The sequence below is a fragment of the Bubalus bubalis genome, chromosome 2 (assembly GCF_019923935.1).
Source record: "Bubalus bubalis isolate 160015118507 breed Murrah chromosome 2, NDDB_SH_1, whole genome shotgun sequence".
In the NCBI taxonomy this organism is placed as follows: domain Eukaryota; kingdom Metazoa; phylum Chordata; class Mammalia; order Artiodactyla; family Bovidae; genus Bubalus; species Bubalus bubalis.
The window spans coordinates 149,853,552-149,868,266 of NC_059158.1; the positions used below are offsets into that span (position 1 = coordinate 149,853,552).

General features: G+C 39.1%; 1 protein-coding gene across 7 annotated transcripts in view; it reads left to right on the top strand.

The window, feature by feature from the left end:
- UNC80 (unc-80 homolog, NALCN channel complex subunit) overlaps positions 1-14,715 on the top strand; it is a 228,877-nt gene that overhangs the window by 20,717 nt on the left and 193,445 nt on the right. For all 7 annotated transcript variants that reach the window (XM_044937752.2, XM_044937753.2, XM_044937750.2 and 4 more), the window contains exon 7: positions 870-1,009. In XM_044937752.2, the coding sequence (XP_044793687.1) occupies positions 870-1,009 (140 nt within the window). The remainder of the gene's footprint in view (positions 1-869; positions 1,010-14,715) is intronic.

Consider the following 14,715-nt stretch of genomic DNA (forward strand, 5'->3'; position numbering starts at 1 on the left):
GGCCAGATTCATCTAATATATTTTTATCTCCAAAGCATCTAACATGAAACATACATAGTATGTTCTTGCTAAAGGATTCTTTGATCAAATTCAGAAGACTTATTTTATCAAATTTCTAGCTGTATTCTATTCGCTCTATGCATCATGGTTGAACAATACTTTCTTATTTTACATATGAAAATACAATGGAAGTTGTAAGGGGTTAAAATACTATGATCAGTTTTTGTGGGTCTATCTTTTAGCAAAGAAATTTATCTGTAATACTGACGGAAAAATATCTCACATTGGGCAGAATTACATTTATTAGATAAATGTAATTAAAGTAAGCTACTCTGTTAATAAAGTGAAATGAATTTGTGCTTACAAATAAAGGTTATTGTATTCATTTGGGAGAAATGTCTTCCATCTCCCCTCTGATGAATGACAAAAAAATCTGAGCCTTGCACTTTCATGTCCATGCTTTGGCTTTGATTTGATTAGCTGTTTTTCACTTACCCTTGTTTTCTGCCTCATCCCTCTATTCCATTCACCTCAGTACTGACATATCTTTGATGAATTATTGGTTTGTAGCTCTTCTTCTGCAGACACTGGATATGCAGGTGAAAAGAGAAAAGAATCAAGGGCAAAATGAAATAAAAGACATAAAAGTACTTAGGCTAAAAGGCTTCTCATGATACAGGGGCTCTTTAGAAGCCTGTTTCTGTTCCTTCTTAGATGAAGGCAAAATCCCTTTGTCTATGACATATTTATACTGCAAATTTTTTTTAATTTAAAAAACAATGTATGTACAATAATATGATAATTCTGGAAGATATTCCTGAAGGAAAAAAAAAAAAAAAACACTAATCTACTATCTCCAACCCCAAAAGGGACTCCAAGTGGTCTGTGAAACGTTCCAGTCAGATTCCATCTCACCCAAGGCCACCATTTCCGGCTGCCACAGAGGAAACTCCCTTGATGGAAGTCTGTCCTCCCAAACTTCCCAGGAAAGAGGACCATCGCACTCCAGGTACATGACTGCAATATGATGGACAAAAATGTATTTCCAGATCCTCAAAACTAAATATGAATTTCCAGCTACTCGTATAGCCTCTCTGTCTCTTAAAATGTGTAAATGTATGATATATGTATACATATTCTGGGTCAGAGTATAATTACGTGAATGCGTCTATAAATAGCTGGACGTATTCTTAAATAGCTCATTTAAACACATTCAGGCAGGCGTGGTAAGACATGATTTAATGAGATGTCTGAATTGAATTTTAAATATTTCAAAGTGGAATGATGCTATCAAAAGCTTATGTTGCAGGAATGTGAAAGGATCTGCTTTAATGTATAAAAATACTTCATACTAGCAGATCCTTGTATTAAGAATGGGTGCCTCTTAAGTACACATAGGGCATTTTGGAATCTATTCTTTGTGAACATTCCAAAGCTGCCTCTGTTAGCTGGTGTCATAGTGAATTTGCTTACCAATGCCTTCTCTAGGAACAAACATTAGTCCACTTCTTCCTGCTCTCTGATGAAATTAAGGAAACCTGGATTCATGAGGTTTGCCTTTGTGCCCGTTTATAAACTCCACCTAGCAGGGGAGGAGACCATTTGTATATACCTGTTTTCAAATAAGGTTACAGTCTAAAGGATAGTGTTTTAAAAGGTGGTATGTTTAAAATAGCTTTATTGAAGTATAATTTATATACCATAAAATTCACCCTTTTAAGTGTACAATTTAATGGTTTTAAGCAAATTTCCAAAATTCTGCAACTATCAACACACTTCAATTTCAGAACACTTTTATAACCCCCCAAAATATCCCCTCCATCCATTTCAGTCACTCCCGTTCCTACACCCTGATCTAGATGATCTCTTAACATGCTTTTTGTCTATATATGGTTGCAATTCTGGATACTCCAAATAAGTGGAATCATACCATGTGTGGTCTTTTAAAAGCATTTGACTTCTTTGCTTTAGCGTAGTGTTTTAGATCATTGCATATGTCAATAGTTTATTCTTCTTTATTGCTGTAATGTATCCATACAACAATATTCTGTTGTTTGGATATACTACATTTTGTTTACTCATGCATCAGCTGATGGATGTCTGGGTTGTTTATAACTTTTTGTCTATGGTGAATAATACTTTGATGAACATTCGTATATAAATTTTTGGATGAGCATATGTTTTTAATTCCATTGAATAGACACCTGGAATGAAATTGCTGGGTTGTATGACTCATTGTAAAAGACTCTGATGCTGGGAGGGATTGGGGGCAGGAGAAGAATGGGACGACAGAGGATGAGATGGCTGGATGGCATCACTGACTCGATGGATGTGAGTCTGAGTGAACTCCGGGAGTTGGTGCTGGACAGGGAGGCCTGGTGTGCTGCAATTCATGGGGTCACAAAGAGTTGGACATGTCTGAGCAACTGAACTGAACTGAACTGATGGTAAATTTAATATTTTTTTGAGAACTATAAAACTGTTTTACAAAATGTCTATACCATTTTACCTTCCCACCAGAAATGTCTGGAGATTCATTTATCTCTATATCCTTGACAGAATGTGTTATTGTTGTTTTATTATAGCCTTTCTAGTGGGTGTGATGTGGGATCTGACTGTGGTTTTAATTTATATTTTCCTAGTGAGCAATGATGTTAAGTATATTTTCATGTCTTTATAAGCTATTTGGGTATCTTCTTAGGTGAAATATCTATTTAAACATTTTGCCCAAGTTTTAACTGGGTCATTTGTCCTCTTATTATTGAATTGTAAGAGTTTTTATGTATTCTGAATACATATTCAGAATGTCCTTATACCTCTCCCCACGCTGGAAAAAGATCCATAGATATTTCTTCTCAGTATTAACTTGCCTTTTTGTTCTAAAATGATTTACCTTCTTCTGGCTCCAGACAGATAAAAGAGAGTAAATGCATAAATAAATTATTTTCAGTTTACTCTAAGTATAAGAAGGCAAATAAGGACGGGATGGGCTCTTTCTCTCAGAGATCTAAATAATATGGAGGAGATGGCCTCAGGAAGATCTGGGAAGAGCAATCCAGGCAGAGGGAACAAGCCTAAAGGCTTCGAAGTGGGAACAAGTTCAGTGTATTCCAGGAATGGAAGGAAGGCCAGTGTGACCAGGGGCTATTGATGAGCAAGTGGGCAAGGTGAGGGAATCAAGCCAGAGAGGCCATGAGGAGTCAGATCACAGAGCAGCCCGGAGGCCATGGTAAGAAATTTGAATTTTGTTCCAGGTGTCATGAAAAGTCATTAGAGTTGTTTGAGCAGTAGAGTGTAATGTCACTGAATTATACCTCTTAAAGATCACTCCAGATGGTTTATGAAAATAGACTTGGAAAGAAAAGCAGACACAGAGATTAGTTAGGAGACACTTTCCATGGTCCAGGTGGGAGAAGAGGTGGCTTGGTTAGGGTGGAGGTAGTAAGGGTAGAAAGGCTGAGATTAGGCTGTAATTGGGATATATTTAAAATAGAGCTGCAATGACTAGATGTGAGGAGTGAGAAAAAGGAAAGAATCAAGCATAACTTAAGTTTATGACTTGAATAACTGTGAGTAGTTATGAAAAGGACATCTTTTTTGGGTGTTAGTTCTAAAAGGTCTTGTAGGTCTTCATAGAACTGTTCAACTTCAGCTTCTTCAGCATTACTGGTTGGGGCATAGACTTGGATTACTGTGATATTGAATGGTTTGCCTTGGAAACAAACAGAGATCATTCTGTCATTTTTGAGATTGCATCCAAGTACTGCATTTCGAACTCTTTTGTTGACCATGATGGCTACTCCATTTCTTCTGAGGGATTCCTGCCCGCAGTAGTAGATATAATGGTCATCTGAGTTAAATTCACCCTTTCCAGTCCATTTTAGTTCACTTATTCTTAGAATGTCGATGTTCACTCTTGCCATCTCCTGTTTGACCACTTCCAATTTGCCTTGATTCATGGACCTGACATTCCAGGTTCCTATGCAATATTGCTCTTTACAGCACTGGACCTTGCTTCTATCACCAGTCATATCCACAACTGGGTATTGTTTTTGCTTTGGCTCCATCCCTTCATTCTTTCTGGAGTTATTTCTCCACTGATTTCCAGTAGCATATTGGGCACCTACTGACCAGGGGAGTTCCTCTTTCAGTATCCTATCATTTTGCCTTTTCATACTGTTCATGGGGTTCTCAAGACAAGAATACTGAAGTGGTTTGCCATTCCCTTCTCCAGTGGACCACATTCTGTCAGACCTCTCCACCATGATCCACCCGTCTTGGGTGGCCCCACGGGCATGGCTTAGTTTCATCGAATTAGACAAGGCTGTGGTCCTAGTGTGATTAGATTGACTAGTTTTCTATGAGTATGGGTTCAGTGTGTCTGCCCTCTGATGCCCTCTTGCAACACCTACCATCTTGGGTTTTTCTTATTTTGGGCATGGGATATCTCTTCACGGCTGCTCCAGCAAAGTGCAGCTGCTGCTCTTTACCTAGGATGAGAGGTATCTCCTCACCACTGCCCCTTCTAACCTTGAATGTGGAGTAGCTCCTCTAGGCCCTCCTGCGCCCTTGCAGCCACTGCTCTTTGGAGGTGGGGTTGCTCCTCCTGGCTGTGACCCCTGGCCTCGGGTGTGGGGTAGTTCCTCCTGGCCGCTGCCCCTGGCCTCGGGTGTGGGGTAGCTCCTCCCGGCTGCTGCCCCTGACCTCGGACGTGGGGTAGCCACCCGCGCTAAATGCGCCGGTTGCAGCCGCCCAATAGGGGACTGGAATGCAAAAGTAGGAAGTCAAGAAACACCTGGAGTAACAGGCAAATTTGGCCTTGGAATACGGAATGAAGCAGGGCAAAGAGTAATAGAGTTTTGCCAAGAAAATGCACTGGTCATAGCAAACATCCTCTTTCAACAACACAAGAGAAGACTCTACACATGGACATCACCAGATGGTCAACACAGAAATCAGATTGATTATATTCTTTGCAGCCAAAGATGGAGAAGCTCTATACAGTCAGCAAAAACAAGACCAGGAGCTGACTGTGGCTCAGATCATGAACTCCTTATTGCCAAATTCAGACTGAAATTGAAGAAAGTAGGGAAAACCACTAGACCATTCAGGTATGACCTAAATCAAATCCCTTATGATTATACAGTGGAAGTGAGAAATAGATTTAAGGGCCTAGATCTGATAAATAGAGTGCCTGATGAACTATGGACTGAGGTTCGTGACATTGTACAGGAGACAGGGATCAAGACCATCCCCATGGAAAAGAAATGCAAAAAAGCAAAATGGCTGTCTGGGGAGGCCTTACAAATAGCTGTGAAAAGAAGAGAAGTGAAAAGCAAAGGACAAAAGGAAAGATACAGGCATCTGAATGCAGAGTTCCAAAGAATAGCAAGGAGAGATAAGAAAGCCTTCCTCAGCGATCAATGCAAAGAAATAGAGGAAAACAACAGAATGGGAAAGACTAGACATCTCTTCAAGAAAATTAAAGATACCAAGGGAACATTTCCTGCAAAGATGGGCTCAATAAAGGACAGAAATGGTATGGACCTAACAGAAGCAGAAGATATTAAGAAGAGGTGGCAAGAATACACAGAAGAACTGTACAAAAAAGATCTTCACAACCCAGATAATCATGATGGTGTGATCACTGACCTAGAGCCAGACATCCTGGAATGTGAAGTCAAGTGGGCCTTGGAAAGCATCACTATGAACAAAGCTAGTGGAGGTGATGGAATTCCAGTTGAGCTATTTCAAATCCTGAAAGATGATGCTGTGAAAGTGCTGCACTCAATATGCCAGCAAATTTGGAACACTCAGCAGTGGCCACAGGACTGGAAAAGGTCAGTTTTCATTCCAATCCCAAAGAAAGGCAATGCCAAAGAATGCTCAAACTACCACACAATTGCACTCATCTCACACGCTAGTAAAGGAATGCTCAAAATTCTCCAAGCCATGCTTCAGCAATACATGAACCGTGAACTTCCAGATGTTCAAGCTGGTTTTAGAAAAGGCAGAGACCAAATTGCCAACATCCGCTGGATCGTCAAAAAAGCAAGAGAGTTCCAGAAAAACATGTATTTCTGCTTTATTGACTATGCCAAAGCCTTTGACTATGTGGATCACAAGAAACTGTGGAAAATTCTGAAAGAGATGGGAATACCAGACCACCTGACCTGCCTCTTGAGAAATCTATATGCAGGTCAGGAAGCAACAGTTAGAACTCGACATGGAACAACAGACTGGTTCCAACTAGGAAAAGGAGTACGTCAAGGCTGTATATTGTCACCCTGCTTATTTAACTTATATGCAGAGTACATCATGAGAAACGCTGGGCTGGAAGAAGCACAAGCTGGAATCAAGGTTGCTGGGAGAAATATCAATAACCTCAGATATGCAGATGACACCACCCTTATGGCAGAAGGTGAAGAGGAACTAAAAAGCCTCTTGATGAAGGTGAAAGAGGAGAGTGAAAAAGTTGGCTTAAAGCTCAACATTCAGAAAACGAAGATCATGGCATCTGGTCCCATCACTTCATGGGAAATAGATGGGGAAATACTGGAAACAGTGTCAGACGTTATTTTTCTGGGCTCCAAAATCACTGCAGATGGTGACTGCAGCCATGAAATTAAAAGATGCTTACTCCTTGGGAGGACAGTTATGACCAACCTAGATAGCATATTCAAAAGCAGAGACATTACTTTGCCAACAAAGGTCCGTCTAGTCAAGGCTATGGTTTTTCCAGTAGTCATGTGTGGATGTGAGAGTTGGACTGTGAAGAAAGCTGAGTATTGAAGAATTGATGCTTTTGAACTGTGGTGTTGGAGAAGACTCTTGAGAGTCCCTTGGACTGCAAGGAGATCCAACCAGTCCATTCTGAAGGAGATCAGCCCTGGGATTTCTTTGGAAGGAATGATGCTAAAGCTGAAACTCCAGTACTTTGGCCATCTCATGCGAAGAATTGACTCATTGGAAAAGACTCTGATGCTGGGAGGGATTGGGGGCAGGAGGAGAAGGGGACGACAGAGTATGAGATGGCTGGATAGCATCATTGACTCGATGGACGTGAGTCTGGGTGAACTCCGGGAATTGGTGATGGACAGAGAGGCCTGGCGTGCTGCGATTCATGGGGTCATAAAGAGTCAGACATGACTGAGCGACTGGACTGAACTGAACTGAACTGAACTGTGAGTAGTTATTAAATTTATGGCATGAGGAAGACTGAGAAAAATCATGTATGAAAGTATTCTGAACCTGCTTCCTTCTACCTATGTCTGTGGCCCCCACCATATTGTCCAAGCCACTCATCACCTCCTTCCTAGAGTCCTGCAACAGCCTGCTTATTAGTCTCTTATTTACTCTTGTAACTGCCCAATAAAGGATATACAGAGTCATGAAAAAACAATCATGCCACTCCCATACTCTAACTTTTTCAATGGCTGCCCACTGCTCTCAAGATAAAATTCAAAATCCTTGAAATACCCCTCAAAGCTCCACATTATCTGGCTGCTATCAACTTCTCCTGTCTGACATCAGGCAATTACTCACATCCTATCACTAGACTCCAATGTCTTTTGAGTTCTTCACATACAATGTACTTCCTCTTAGCTCTGACATTTGGAGTATGTTATTCCATCTGCCTGGATGGTTCTTCCTTCTCTCTTTACTTAACCAGCTCCTCCTTCTTCAAGACTCAATTTAAATATTATTTCCTTACTTCCTAGAGAAGCTTTGGCAAATTTTAAATCTGATCACAGAACTCTTGTGTTCTCTTACAGTATAACTGGCAACCATAATTCAAAGACCTGTGTTGTCTAATAAATTAGACAACAACTAATAGATTAGTTGTCTAATAGTTATCTCCTTCCTAGACTGTAAAATGCATGAGCAGAGGGACCAAATCTCTTTTATTCATTGCTCTATCTCTAGTGCCTGGCACATGGCTTTAATGAAGGGCACTGATAAGTAAATAAATTTAATCTTCACAACAGCCACACGAAGAAGACATTGTTCTTATTTTAAAGATGAGGAACTGAAGCATAAAGAGATTAAATGATTCATTCAAGGACACACAGCTAGAAAGCAGAAGATCTAGATTTTTTTTTTTCTAATCAACTGACTTTATTTTATTTTATTTTTAAATTTTATTTAATTTTTAAACTTTACATAATTGTATTAGTTTTGCCAAATATCAAAATGAATCCGCCACAGGTATACATGTGTTCCCCATCCTGAACCTTCCTTCCTCCTCCCTCCCCATACCATCCCTCTGGGTCGTCCCAGTGCACCAGCCCCAAGCATCCAGTATCATGCATCGAACCTAGACTGGCAACTCGTTTCATACATGATATTTTACATGTTTCAATGCCATTCTCCCAAATCTTCCCACCCTCTCCCTCTCCCACAGAGTCCATAAGACTGTTCTATACATCAGTGTCTCTTTTGCTGTCTCGTACACAGGGTTACTGTTACCATCTTTCTAAATTCCATATATATGTGTTAGTATACTGTATTGGTGTTTTTCTTTCTGGCTTACTTCACTCTGTATAGTAGGCTCCAGTTTCATCCACCTCATTAGAACTGCTTCAAATGTATTCTTTTTAATGGCTGAGTAATACTCCATTGTGTATATGTACCATAGCTGTCTTATCCATTCATCTGCTGATGGACATCTAGGTTGCTTCCATGTCCTGGCTATTATAAACAGTGCTGTGATGAACATTGGGGTACACGCATCTCTTTCCCTTCTGGTTTCCTCAGTGTGTATGCCCAGCAGTGGGATTGCTGGATCATAAGGCAGTTCTATTTCCAGTTTTTTAAGGAACCTCCACACTGTTCTCCATAGTGGCTGTACTAGTTTGCATTCCCACCAACAGTGTAAGAGGGTTCCCTTTTCTCCACACCCTCTCCAGCATTTATTACTTGTAGACTTTTGGATCTCAGCCATTCTGACTGGTGTGAAATGGTACCTCATAGTGGTTTTGATTTGCATTTCTCTGATAATGAGTGATGTTGAGCATCTTTTCATGTGTTTGTTAGCCATCTGTGTGTCTTCTTTGGAGAAATGTCTATTTAGTTCTTTGGCCCATTTTTTGATTGGGTCATTTATTTTTCTGGAGTTGAGCTGTAGGAGCTGCTTGTATATTCTCAAGATTAGTTGTTTGTCAGTTGCTTCATTTGCTATTATCTTCTCCCATTCTGAAGGCTGTCTTTTCACCTTGCTAATAGTCTCCTTTGATGTGCAGAAGCTTTTAAGGTTAATTAGGTCCCATTTGTTTATTTTTGCTTTTATTTCCAACATTCTGGGAGGTGGGTCATAGAGGATCCTGCTGTGATGTATGTCAGAGAGTGTTTTGCCTATGTTCTCCTCTAGGAGTTTTATAGTTTCTGGTCTTACGTTGAGATCTTTAATCCATTTTGAGTTTATTTTTGTGTATGGTGTTAGAAAGTGTTCTAGTTTCGTTCTTTTACAAGTGGTTGACCAGATTTCCCAGCACCACTTGTTAAAGAGATTGTCTTTAATCCATTGTATATTCTTGCCTCCTTTGTCAAAGATAAGGTGTCCATATGTGCGTGGATTTATCTCTGGGCTTTGTATTTTGTTCCATTGATCTATATTTCTGTCTTTGTGCCAGTACCATACTGTCTTGATAACTGTGGCTTTGTAGTAGAGCCTGAAGTCAGGTAGGTTGATTCCTCCAGTTCCATTCTTCTTTCTCAAGATTGCTTTGGCTATTCGAGGTTTTTTGTATTTCCATACAAATTGTGAAATTATTTGTTCTAGCTCTGTGAAGAATACTGTTGGTAGCTTGATAGGGATTGCATTGAATCTATGAATTGCTTTGGGTAGTATACTCATTTTCACTATATTGATTCTTCCAATCCATGAACATGGTATATTTCTCCATCTGTTAGTGTCCTCTTTGATTTCTTTCACCAGTGTTTTATAGTTTTCTATATATAGGTCTTTAGTTTCTTTAGGTAGATATATTCTTAAGTATTTTATTCTTTCCATTGCAATGGTGAATGGAATTGTTTCCTTAATTTCTCTTTCTGTTTTCTCATTATTAGTGTATAGGAATGCAAGGGATTTCTGTGTGTTGATTTTATATCCTGCAACTTTACTATAGTCATTGATTAGTTCTAGTAATTTTCTGGTGGAGTCTTTAGGGTTTTCTATGTAGAGGATCATGTCATCTGCAAATAGTGAAAGCTTTACTTCTTCTTTTCCAATTTGGATTCCTTTTATTTCTTTTTCTGCTCTGATTGCTGTGGCCAACACTTCCAAAACTATGTTGAATAGTAATGGTGAAAGTGGGCACCCTTATCTTGTTCCTGACTTTAGAGGAAATGCTTTCAATTTTTCACCATTGAGGATAATGTTTGCTGTGGGTTTGTCATATATAGCTTTTATTATGTTGAGGTATGTTCCTTCTATTCCTGCTTTCTGGAGAGTTTTTATCATAAATGGATGTTGAATTTTGTTAAAGGCTTTCTCTGCATCTATTGAGATAATCATATGGTTTTTATTTTTCAATTTGTTAATGTGGTGTATTACATTGATTGATTTGCGGATATTGAAGAATCCTTGCATCCCTGGGATAAAGCCCACTTGGTCATGGTGTATGATCTTTTTAATGTGTTGTTGGATTCTGATTGCTAGAATTTTGTTAAGGATTTTTGCATCTATGTTCATCAGTGATATTGGCCTGTAGTTTTCTTTTTTTGTGGGATCTTTGTCAGGTTTTGGTATTAGGGTGATGGTGGCCTCATAGAATGAGTTTGGAAGTTTACCATCCTCTGCAATTTTCTGGAAGAGTTTGAGCAGGATAGGTGTTAGCTCTTCTCTAAATTTTTGGTAGAATTCAGCAGAAGATCTAGATTTGAGGTCAGTCTAGACAGTTCCATGGTCTACACTCTTCACTACTCTTCCACAAGGAGACAGGTATTTAGGTGGAGCACAGAGGTTCCTATAGAAACCTACCCATCTTCTTAATATGTTTTAATGGAAGCCTTTTTTCTTTTTGACCCCTCATTAAATTAAAGGAGGAAATGTTGTGGTTATTTGCCATAATTGGTCATTTTGGGGAACAAATGCTTAACATCACTTTTCCCTGACCTCTCCCACTAGACCTGAAACTTAGTCCGTATTTGGTTCTGACCTAATTGGATCTTTCAGCACTTTAACCCCCATGGGCACTCTATCCTTCCTGTCACTTCCTCCTCTTCTTTTGCATGTTATACTGGTTTCTTTCCCCTTACCTTTCAAGCTGAATCTTTGTAGACTTTTCCTTTGGCTTCGCCTCCATCGCCCTTTTCTTTCTGTTGGTGTTTCCCTCTCCTCCCACATTCTCCCTCTGAGCAGTCTTATTTGCTGCTATAGTTTCAGTCACTCACTATATGTTGATGACCCTCAAACCTTTACATCTGACCTAGACAACTCTTTAAAGCTCCAAACCCATGTAATCAAGAGACTGATAGAAAGCTCTTCCTGTTCCTCCCAGGTACCTCAAACTCTGTCTAAAACCAAATGCATTCTCCTGCCTCCTGTATTTCAGTAGATGGTACCACTATCAACCCAGACATTCTAGTCAATAATGTGAAGTTTGCTGCTGCTGCTGCTGCTGCTAAGTCACTTCAGTCGTGTCCGACTCTGTGCAGCCCCATAGATGGCAGCCCACCAGGCTCCCCCGTCCCTGGGATTCTCCAGGCAAGAACACTGGAGTGGGTTGCCATTTCCTTCTCCAGTGCATGAAAGTGAAAAGTGAAAGTGAAGTCGCTCAGTTATGTCTGACTCTTAGCGACCCCATGGACTGCAGCCCACCAGGCTCCTTCGTCCATGGGATTTTCCAGGCAAGAGTACTGGAGTGGGGTGCCATTGCCTTCTCCGAATGTGAGGTTTACTCCCTTCCAAAACCTTTATATTCTGCCTTCTTAATCTCTCTCAAATCCTCTCCTCCTCTCCAACCTTACAGTCACTGACTTAGTTCAGATCCCTATCATTTCTTATTTGGATTTCTGCAGGTGACCCTAATGGTATCTCTATATTTGGTGTTGCCTCCTTTTAATCCATTACCTATATAATGTTACAAAAGTAATTTAAAATACATATCTCATCATTCTCTTCCCTTGTTAACAAATCCTCAGTTGCCATGCATAGTTTTTAGGATACATTTTAAACTCCTTAGTCATCATACCTAAGTCTTCATGATCATTCATATCCAAGCTCACCTCTCTCAATTTTTCACTTGACACTTCTTTTTCCATGCTTATTTTCAATACCAAAATCTGCATTAGCTAACAATTGCAATACAAGTTACCAAAATTTCTTAGCAGCTTAAAATGAAAGACATTTATTATCTCAAGCAGTTTCTGAGGATCACAAATCCAGAAACCGCTTAGCTAAATGACTGTGGCTCAGGGTCTCTCAATGACAAGCCTGATCTGCAGTCATCTGAAGACTTGAATGGGCTGGAGAGTCTGCTTTCAAGGTGATTCATCTAGCTGTTGACCAAAGGGTTTAGTTCTTCAATACCGGGGCTTCTCAAAATATCTTCTGATGACATGGCAACTGGCTTCCCCCAAAACACATTATCCAAGAAAGTGCGTGGGGAACCAAGATGGAAGCTTCACTCTCTATTATAACCTAATCTCCAGATGGAATCTTCAGTGTCTTTTATAACCTAATTACCAAGATAAATGCCATCAATTCTTCTATATTCTGTATCACACCAACCAATCCTAGTATAGTGTGAGAGGACATTGCACAAGGTTGTGAACATTAGGAGGCAGGTATTGAGGGCTATTTTGGAGGCTAATTTCAATAAACAATAATGATAACAATGTAACCATCATTTTATGTATAGAGATATGTATAGATGACTGTATGTCTATTTTTATTATGTTATTAAGTATCTTCATATTCCTTCTTCACTAATTCTGTTATACATATTCCAAGGAGTTTAATTTAAATGTGGTTTCTTACCTCAGATATAATACTGTGCTTATGCCTGACTTTAAAAAATTGTGAAACAATGTTAGGGTGAAATATTGAGGTCATAAAATACCAGGAACTTAAATTTCCTGCATAATTTTTCTCAACCATAGTAAGCATGGAAATTTGCAAATATAAATAGCAAATGATCTTCTTTCCTCTAATAACATTGATTGTTAATGGCTTTATTTTGATTTGCATGTAAAGACAAAGATAACAACGATGTTCAAAGTTTCCTCTTTGTGAAAGGACATTGTTTTTTCCCATTTTTGAATACTGCCACACTCAGTCATCTATGTATATATGCATTCTTTGGCATATATATGTGTACACAGTCACCCATACATGTGCGAATTAGATATGAACTCAGTGGCACTTTAGAAAAATGAATTACGTCTTCTCTTTGCCTAGCTGCAGTGGCTGGTTGCCATGGAAATGATGCAGAAGGTAGATCTTTCAGGAAATGCTAATTCTAATGTGTCTTCATTGGAGGAGTTCATGTATTAATCAGAAATAAAGAGAACTTTAATAACAAAACAACGCAAATATGTTAGGAACAAAAGCTATCTGCTTTTATCAAAGAAATCCAATTCACCATCTCTTTTGTCCTGACCTTGACGGAACCAAACATCACTCTTTCTGGAACTCAGCAATCATAGAAGAGATAGCTGGTTTTTAAAAATTAATGTCAGATTTCATCTTTAATTACCATATGCATAGAGTTAATTTCTGCTTCATTAAGTACTGCATAGGGTCAGGACTAATTTCCACAGTTCTCTGCCTCCATAGATTGTCTATTATTTCTAAAGTGTTTTCCTGCTTCAGATGCACTCTACTAGAATCTCCCAACACTGATTAATAATAACTTGGTTTCCTTAAAACCATAGTTGCTTGGAAAATATACTAAGACAATTCCTATCGTTTTTTGATACCCTTTTTTGTCATAATGTAGTCTATGCATATCAAAGAAGTATATGCTAATTATGGAAAAAGTTTTAAGGTATCAAATATTTTTTAAAAATTGAAAATCATCCATGAGCTTATCAGGTAGATATAAACATTATTTTATATATATATATATATATATATATTCCTCTTCATTGCTTTTATGTATACCATTTAAAATAAAACTGATATTCATCCTTTCAGAAATTTTTCATTTTTTCCTACAAAATAACTTATAGAATCATAGAATATTAAAGTTGGAAAGAACTCTTTTATCATATTATACAATAAGCTGCCTTCATATCATCTTTACTCACTTATGTAAGTTTTTTTTTCACATTTAATTAGGTAGATAGTTGATTAGTTAATTACAATAACTTTTATTGGTTACTTCATGACAAGTTGATTGTCTGATAGTTCTGTCCTAAGTGAAAAATTATTGTTTATTCTTGCCCTTTGTCGGAGAAGGCAATGGCAACCCACTCCAGTACTCTTGCCTGGAAAACCCCATGGATGGAGGAGCCTGGTAGGCTGCAGTCCATGGGGTCGCTAAGAGTCGGATACGACTAAGCGTCTTCGCTTTCACTTTTCACTTTCATGCATTGGAGAAGGAAATGGCAACCCACTCCAACATTCTTGCCTGGAGAATCCCAGGGACGGGGGAGCCTGGTGGGCTGCCGTCTATGGGGTCGCACAGAGTTGGACACGACTGAAGCGACTTAGCAGCAGCAGCAGCCCTTTGTTGATTATTCGCCCCAGTGTAACTCACACTTAAAGCC